Below are 9,434 nucleotides of genomic sequence, written 5' to 3'. Positions count from 1 at the left end.
TGTCTCGTCGCTCCGGCCGGGACACGGCATCACATATGGTAAGGGGCGTAACATTTCTGTCACACGTTTGAGGTATTCGGCCAATCACAACGCATTGGATAGCTGGCCAATCAGAGCACACCTCGCTTTTTCAGACCGATGAGCTTTGTAAAAATCTACGCGTTTCAGAAAGGCGGGGCATAGGGGAGAAACAATAATGTACAGTATGTGGAAAATAATGTGTTTTTTGAACCTTAAACCGCATAAACATATTTCATTACACCAAATACACCAAATAATGTTCTTTTTAGCAACATCATATGACCCCTTTAAAGTGCTCTGTGTATTTTTACTAACTACCACATTAGGTAAGCTAACATAACAAATGAAGTCAGCTTAGCATCATGCTAACGGCAGATTCTCTTAAAATCAGTTACGAGTCGTGTCTCCTGTGCCCTTTATGCAAGGAAAATTATTTACTGCATATATAGAGAGTTTCTATAGGAAATTATGTTCCATTATGCTGTCTATCTAGGCAGCGCACTAGCTTAAAACATGTATGATAAACTAACCACAAGAACTGCAAAGTTGGTGGTGTGGTTACATTCACAGTGCACTCCATTAGGATCGCATATTTTGACACAGCCCTCTGTTCTCCAGTCTCTGTGAGTGTAGTCCCAAAACACACATGCAAAGTCGTAAGATGCTGAGCCGGATGTATTCTAGAAACATAAAGACACAATCAATCAATCAATCAATCAATCAATCAATCAATCAATCAATCAATCAATCAATCAATCAATCAATCAATCAATCAATCAATCAATCAATCAATCAATCAATCAATCAATCAATCAATCAATCAATCAATCAATCAATCAATCAATCAATCAATAAATAAATAAATAAACGTAGGCATTTTTTTACCTTTATAGAGGGCATTTTCCCACTAATCTCATTAATACTTTAATTTCAAATTCTTACATTTTTGATCTATAAATTCAATTATAATAATGTGATTATCTATACGTTATCAAATTAAATCATGTACACTGAAAAATACAACAGCATTAAATAATATGAGATTATTTTAAATATTTCTGAATATACAAACAAGAAATAATGGTGGAAATTATACTTTTCAACGAAATTAAAACGTCAGTGCCAGTAGTGAATGTTTAACGAGTGAGTCATTGAGTCGTTCATTCAAACGATTCGTTCAAACGGCAGATTCATCAGATGTTTATGCATGGGCTTATGAAACTTTGACTCAACCGATTAGTTCAAAACACGGAATCAATCAGCAATGAATCGACTGGTTGCTGTGAGATGCCCTGTGTTCCGCTTAAAATGTAAGTGACCTAAAATTATTGTATTTGCTTAGTGAACTGTTTATATAACTATTAAACATTCGTAATGGTGAAAATGTTGTGTGATGTTGCCTAACTAACTGTATTTTAAATATAAAAACTTTCCATTTTGAATTTTTACCTCAGGATGCTGAGTTTCTTAGTGTTGCGCGTTTTGATTTCTCCTGGAGAGGCTGCGGGAGCCTCGCTTCAGCCTCGCTTCAACTTTATTCCGTCAATAGATGCATTATATACAGTAGCTATATCCACTATTCGCCACTTACTCTAAATGTAATAAAATCAGAATAATACTGGCGTTTTGGTGTTTACATAGTTATTTTCGGTTACTGATGTTTTAATCATGTCACTTGTCTGGCGTTAATGAAGCGTTAATGTCGAGCCCTATTAAAAAATTTTATTTAAATAGAAATGCACTCAGTAATTTTAACTAGTTAGCTAATTAACTTGTTTTATTCCTAATTTATTATATCCTTATTACATATTAATTTATTAAAATATTCAGATAAATATATATGAAAAATAAATATATGAATAAATAAATTATAATTAATTTTTTTCTATGTCAATGTTTCATCATTATTTTTATTTTTTCGTTTCATTATTTTTATTTTTTTTTTTTTTTTGGGCCAAGTTGCTGCAAATTGAGCAGTATAATATACAAACCGGTCATACCTGATCCTCATCACCTTGACAGGGTTTATTTTGAAGTAACGACTGACTGTACGTTAATTCATATGTAGGTGTTTTATTGACTAATAACATGAGTGATTGAGAAGCTGCTATATTTTATGTAATCATTATGATTTTACAATCATTTACCTCAGGCCTGATGGTGAACTCCACGTTATCAAGCAAGCTTCTGTCTGTCAGGCTGGCCGACACCACCCTTCTCTTGGTATCGAGTTCACTATTAAATTGTTTTGAGTTGAAAAACTGATCATTTTCATAAAGCACCACTCCAATACCGAGATTTATGTTCCCTGTGGGGAAATAGAGGGAAAAGGTATTCAAAACTTTGAGTTTTAATTATGAATCCCTCAAAATAAGAACAGAAACATAAACGGTACCCCAGTCTTTCTGGGAATGGTTCTGCAGTTTGATATTTAACACGAGATCAACGGGACGTCCTGAAGAGGATGCCATGTTAGCAGCGTCTGCACCCAGACCAATTCTTTCAGGAGAATACTCTGACAGTCCTAGTTAAATGCAGCTTAGTTTAGTTTAAGAAGTAGAGATGTCTTTCTGATATCAACACAGATGTATAATAATTACACTTTATATGAGGTTTCGGCACTGACCTGTTGCAGAGTAGAATTGCACTTGTGGGGTCCAATTTGGCCACTTGATGCTTTGCACCGCTAGGTTTGGTTGCACCAGTACACTAGAGTTAATGTTATTCATGTTCAAAGCAAAATCCTCCAAAGTCTTTGTGAGACTATAGAAATTATACACATGCAAAAGTTAAACACATATCCATCCAAACAATAACAACAATAATAATAATAATAGTTGCCTAATAATAATAATAATAATACAATTCTTAGTCATTTTCTATAGTATTTTTTAATGTTTTAAACATCAAGAAATTAAGTTTACCACGGTATCTATTTTTCCGAAGTTTTGTTGAGTAATTAATATATCTAAATGTATATGTTGTAAAGGGACAAATAAATATATAATGCACTTAGTATTTTTTTCTAACTTTTAGTGTAGTAATATTTAATATTCTTTTTTTTTTTAATTCTTAAAGTTTATATATATATATATATATATAAATTTACACAAAATGTTACACAAAATAAAATAATTTTAGCATGGTAACTATTGTTTCTGAAGCTTATTTGTAATTTTGAAGTAATTTTAAAATGTTTACACAAAATAAAAAAAATACCAAGGTAACTATTGTTTAGATTTTGTTCCATTTTGTATCCAAATTTTTGTTGAATAATTTCATTTAAAATTAAATAATACAAATAATAATTAAGTTAAATAATTATAAATATATATATATATACACACACACACATATATGTACAGTATACACACTGTTGTGTTTTACAGTGTACAGTGTTGTGTTTGTGTGGGACAGGTATGTGTGGAGTGTAAATACTTCTCAAGGGCATCGTAAGTGTCTTCAGAGTATTGGTCTTTATCAGTGCGCATGAGCTGACTGATGGTGGCCACCACTGACTCTGCAACTGACTGTATAAAAGATATATCATTATTATTATTACACTATTATTACATTTCTACATAATGATTTGAATCTAGTCACACTGTCAGACAAACAAATTAACATATTGTATTGTTTGTACATTCTTACCTCATTTAACATGCTGGCGGACAGCAGGTTATTGACAGCCGTAGCAGCTGAGGTGATGTTCTGGGATGTCAGCTGCTCAGGTTTGGACGTGAGTATCTGGACACTGGAGGCAACGTACATATTCTCTTCCAGAGTCCCCTAAACAAAACAACCAAAACCATTGTGCCAATATTTGTTTAATCAAAAGCACTCAAAATTAAAGAGTTCAAACCATTGACTAAATAATGACTACAGTAAACCTGAGTTTACTGTAAAATATTATTTTAAAGTTATTAATTTTAAAATATTAAAATTAATTTAATATTTTTTTTTACATTTGACGACTACTACAAATATATCAACCAGTTTTTTTGTTTTTTGGCGTAAGAAATGTGTTTGCCGACAGTAATCAAACTCTTAATTACACTATTAAACTGCCACAAACTTAAAATATTAATATATAAATAATTAAATTTTATACAAGAAATGTATAGAATGGGCTGCAATTTTAACATTAAAAATGGATAATATAATATAATACAATAATTAACAGTGCTAAATGTGAAAAATAAAATGGAATTAAAACTCATTCAAAACATTAATAAACACTAATGATACTAAAATAACACTCGCATAAACGTTTGTCATTCAAAATGAATGTGAATTTGTTAAAATCGTCAACCAGTGTCCCCTATTAAATTTCAAAGATGTAAATACAGACGTTGACTTTGCTTTCGAACACCTCCAGGTTCAAGCCACAGTCCAGAAGTTTAACTCCTCCAAATGCGTGGAAAAGTGGTAAATTCAAACACTGAGCTGAGGCCTTAGGAAAACCAGCTACAGAAGACATACAAGAACAGTTAAACATGCTTGCTTCAAGAACACAAACCAAAAAATAACAAACCCAAACTAAAATAGCTGCAGTTTAGCATATTTTGTTATGTATGTCTGACTTAAACAACTTCTGACACAAATTAAGTTAAATTACTATAATTTTTTTTTAATTTTAAGTTTGTCAAGATAAAGGATCTGAGATCTGATGGCCTTATCATTATTTTATTTTATTTTAATTTTTTCCACTAATGCTTATATATAATGTTTTTGTATTTATGACTGTTTACTTTGTAATACTACATACCGCTGGCTGTTCCTGGAGGGCAAAGCTGTGTTGAATAACTAATCTGACCGGTCACAGTGAGTGGGAAGGTCAAACCATTGAGTGTTTCCTCTGGACAGGTATTACCTGCAACGAAACTAATAAGTCATCCTCGACCAAAACTTGAAATGGTCTTACTTATATTACAGGCAAGAATTTAAGACAACTCTTCTGAAATGCATACCTGTAGGTTGAGTAGTGGTCAAAAGCGGGTTAGGGATGGTAGTTGATGTTGTTGAAGTGGTAGTTATGGGTGACCTGGTGGTCGTAGCACTTAATGTGGTGGTAGTAGTGATAACAGGGGTGGTAGTAGGGGTGGTAGTAGTGATAACAGGTGTGGTAGTAGGGGTGGTAGTAGTGATAACAGGGGTGGTAGTAGGATTGGTAGTAGTGGTAATAGGAGTGGTAGTTGTTGCTCTTGTTTCTGGTTTGGTGGTCATAGGAGCAGATGATGTGGTCTTTAGAAAGGTGGTGTCAGTCTTAGTAAACAGCACAGTAGTAGCAGATATAGTGTTTCCAAGAATCAGTCCATTCTCATTTACAAATGCTGTTCAAACAGAAGAAAACAATTCAGTTTAGATCAGCACTATAATTTTGGTACAATATGATTTCATATATTGTTTTTAAACACTTTAAATAATGAGAGTGTTGTCCTATTGAGAGCTACACTCTTAAAAGTAAAAGTTCTTTATTGGCATTCACGGTTCCATGAAGAACTTTTAAGATCCATGAAACCTTTCCATTGCACAAAAGGTTCCTTAAACTGAAAAAAGTGTATTTACACTTCCAAAAGTGGGTTTTCGCAGTGATGCCACAGAACAGTGGTTCTCAATTCCAGTCCTCGTGTACCACCGCTTTGCACATTTTGTATGTTTCTCTTATCACTTCAGACGTTTGTTCTATTCGACCGTTAGTGCCCTACGAAGTGAACATCACAGGATATTCCGCCATGATTCCAGTTCGAAGGGAGCGTATATGTCCCATTCAAAGGGCATTAAAGTGTGTGAGATGTGAATTTAAATTGTATTTGTTTACAGAGGTATATTATGTCACACTTCTCTAGTAAGTTTCATCTGTGTGTGAAGACGCTGCAGGAAGTGGTGTAGTGCAAATCCGTGAATGAATGTTCATGTCAGTCGGAACACAGTTCATTCATGGAGCTCTCTTCTAACGAGCTGGTTATCTGAATCAGGTGTTAAATAAGAGAGACATGCAAAATATGCAGAGCGGTGGTACGCGAGGACTGGAATTGAGAACCACTGCCATAGAAGAACCATTTTGGGTTCCGCAACCCTTCAGAGAACATTTTTGAACCCTTTTTTGTTCCCAAAAGAACCTTTCAGTGAGCAGTTCTTAAAAGAACCTTTTTTTTTTCGTACAGTGAGGAACATTTTAATAATCTAACGTATCTTTTTCACTTTAAAGAACATTTTGTGCAATGGAAAGATTCCATGGAACCAAAGCTGCCAATAAAGAACTAATATTTCTAAGAGTGTGGATTATAAAAATATTAAAAATGCACACTATAATATATAATTGGTTCTTTTAAGAGTTTTCACTGGGAGGTTCTTTGGGGAACCAAAATGGTTCTTCTACAGAGTGTAGTGAGTTTATTTGCAGTTTATTTATGCACCCAAAACAGGGCCAAGACCGTATTTTATGGGTGGGCTGCCTATTCCCTGGCCCAATAAGTATGGTATACCATAAAGACAGACCACCCGATGACAACTCTGCACTTAGACATCATTTGCAAGTGAAACTCCAGCACATAATTCTTTAAATCCCTGTGACACATGCAAATCAGCCTAAACTGGGGAATCTGGCAGCCAAAAAAATTATGTTTATGATTATGTTTATATCTAAAGCTTAGTCACATATATATATATGAATATAAATTGAAATCATAATAATAATAAATAAGTATTTCAGTCAAAACAACAGGGTTCACTAACATGTTTCTTTGGTTAAATCTAATTTTTAAAACACAATATAACTTTTTTTTAAATTGTATCAAAATCTATTATAACAATCATCATATCACTATTGACATAAACCACACACACACAATATATATATATATATAAAACCTGCCCTACATCTAAAATAAACATTTTTTAAAAAATCTATTTTTCTGAAAGTTAATCTGTTAATGTTACAATAATCCCTTACCTGAAAGAAATATGAGCAGCAGCATGGAGCGATCCATCATCATCCCATTAATGATCCAGATCTGGTTCTCGAAAATGTCTGCTTATGACTTATGTAGGAGGATCTCATATGTTGAGTTTGACATAATATATTTGCATTTTAAGAAAAAAAAGAGCTATGGACACTGTAATGTGCAATGTTTTGCAAAAACCAAAAATGACAAGAAACATGTTGGGTCGGGCAGGTCGTATCATTTTTCTACTTGGCAGACATATCTAGGCTTTAGTAACTAGTCTGAAAAAAAAGTGTATTCGTAATTATGAAAATATAGGCTATTTTAAATTGATAGTCCATCTCAAAATTTAAATTACTCAAACTCATGCCATTCCATATATAATTGACTTTCTTTATTTAGAAGAAAAACACCCTCATCCTAAGGAAGTCAGTCTGTACATCTGGGGATGGCATGAGAGTAAATGATTTTCATTTTTGGGTGTTCTATCCCTTTAATAATAATAAAAATGATAAAGAAAATACTGCTGTTTCCTTTGTATTTTAAGCTTCTCAACCTGTCAAATGTAGGTAATGATATCATGTGAATAATTTGACATTTGTATACACAACCTAATATCTCTTTACATAAGAACAAATCTTTGTTGAATATTCTGGAGAGATTCAAAGCAGGCGCGCACGCGATTAATATCACAATACGACTATGCGTGCGTGCACTCTACTAATGTGCCATTGCAAAACAAACTGATTTCACGTCCAAGTAAACACTGCATTGTGTAAAAGATTGCCGTGTGTCACACGTTTAAAGATAAATTACTCAACTTCATTTTGTTATTCAAAGTGAGCCTTGTATTAGATGCAAATTGCTGTCATTTCAGATACGCCATTGAACAACAGGCAAATCAACAGCACATCTCAACACTGATAACGCAAACTAATGGCCAAAAGCACGAACCCCCAAAAGCAGAAAACCATTATGATAAAGAAACGCTCCTGCCTTTATAGTATATAAATATATTAGACAATATGCAGCCGTGCACATGCTGAACATTCAGACAGCGAGACGAGAATTTATGCCGGGAGGTCAGTGTTTTTCCTCAGCATCCTGTCTGAACTACTTAAGTTTACTAACGAAGAGACAATTTCTCTCTCTTTTTTTTATTAATTGTTGTAGCTTGTGGATAGAGCTGTGAACACTGATATACACTGAACCCAGCTGCCAACATCAAATGGTGATGATGGTTTAACATTGCAAACGTACTGTGAGGTTATTCCTGACAGTGTATTTGGAATGAAGACAGAAACGTGTTGCACAAGAACTTCCGAAAGGAATAAAGCTGAACGAGGTGCAAAGTTAAAAGCGTTAATCTGTGTAAGCTATTAAAGCTTTGGAACCCGTGCATCCATGGAGGAGGATGCACTTACCTATAGAAACCTCCACATCAACTCTGCTGCCTTATTGGCCACGTACTGACCAGACCTTAAAGAAATAGTCTGGCATGCACAGCAAAAGCCTCATGCATCAATTTAAACCTACTGTATGCAGTACAGTTCTAGTATATATTTTCTTGGAACGAGTACACTATGTTCACCACAAATTAATATTTGCTTCTTTTTTTTTAAATAACTGACAACATCTACAAATCATGGTTTCTTATAAAGAGTTACATCAAGCAAACACATACAGTAAAACCTGAGGTCAACTCTTAAGGGACTGTTCACGCAAAAATGAAAATGTTGTCATCATTTACTCACTCTCATGTTGTTCCAAACCTTTATGAATTTCGGTCTTCTTTTAAACACAAAAGATGATGTTCTGAAGAATGTTGGTAACCAAACAGCTGCTGATAACAACAGCCATTGACTTCCATAGTATTTATTATTATTATTATTATTTCCATACTATAGAAGTCACTGGCTACCATCAGCTGTTTGGTTACCAACAATCTTCAAAATATCTTCTTTAGTTTTCAACCGAAGAAACTCATACATGTTTGGAAAAACCTGAGGGTGAGTAAATGATGACAAGATTTTCATTTTTAGGCGAACTGTCGCTTTAAACAACTCGCCAACCTTAGTTAATTATCTGCTGAGCATTTCTATAAAAAAATACCTTTGGGTTGTTTCATTCAAAGAAAAAGGAAAGGGCATTACTGCAAGCTTAAAAAAACTGTAATATTCATACTTATGAACTTGTGTTTTTCATCTTTATATAAAGCCAAACCAGAGAACTAATCCAGAGCAAATACAAAGTTACCATCTATAAAGAACTGTGGAATTTCAACTGCCATCTAGCAGCTCGACAACGTTACAACATATTCATTTATTTTATTACTATTACTTAAAAAAATATTTTTGTTGTTTAGATTTGTTACATATTATTACAACCTCAAACAAATGTTGATCTATTCAAAAACTGGCAAAAAAAAAAAATAACTCGTTAACATTTTCTGATAATTTTATTAAT

General features: G+C 33.5%; 2 protein-coding genes across 3 annotated transcripts in view; both read right to left on the bottom strand.

The window, feature by feature from the left end:
* Positions 1-2,560, bottom strand: part of LOC107720378 (adhesion G-protein coupled receptor G7-like) — a 16,747-nt gene extending 14,187 nt beyond the window's left edge. For both annotated transcript variants that reach the window (XM_016528065.1, XM_016528063.1), the window contains exons 1-3: positions 2,417-2,560; positions 2,169-2,329; positions 552-701 (exon numbers count right to left, since the gene is read on the bottom strand). In XM_016528065.1, coding sequence (XP_016383551.1) covers positions 552-701; positions 2,169-2,329; positions 2,417-2,492 — 387 coding nt within the window. In that variant the 5' untranslated portion in view covers positions 2,493-2,560. The remainder of the gene's footprint in view (positions 1-551; positions 702-2,168; positions 2,330-2,416) is intronic.
* A 64-nt stretch (positions 2,561-2,624) lies between these two features.
* LOC107720341 (integumentary mucin C.1-like) lies at positions 2,625-7,034 on the bottom strand. The gene is made up of 7 exons (XM_016528020.1): positions 6,977-7,034; positions 4,992-5,354; positions 4,790-4,894; positions 4,373-4,488; positions 3,673-3,810; positions 3,460-3,551; positions 2,625-2,784 (listed from the first exon to the last, which is right to left on the bottom strand). The coding sequence occupies exons 1-7, from the start codon at positions 7,017-7,019 to the stop codon at positions 2,625-2,627; spliced, it is 1,017 nt and encodes a 338-aa protein (XP_016383506.1). The 5' UTR covers positions 7,020-7,034.
* Positions 7,035-9,434: the final 2,400 nt, after the last annotated feature.

Source organism: Sinocyclocheilus rhinocerous, unplaced genomic scaffold, assembly GCF_001515625.1.
Source record: "Sinocyclocheilus rhinocerous isolate Xijiao unplaced genomic scaffold, SAMN03320098_v1.1 scaffold1292, whole genome shotgun sequence".
Classification (NCBI taxonomy): domain Eukaryota; kingdom Metazoa; phylum Chordata; class Actinopteri; order Cypriniformes; family Cyprinidae; genus Sinocyclocheilus; species Sinocyclocheilus rhinocerous.
This window is presented reverse-complemented; position numbering and strand designations above follow the sequence as displayed.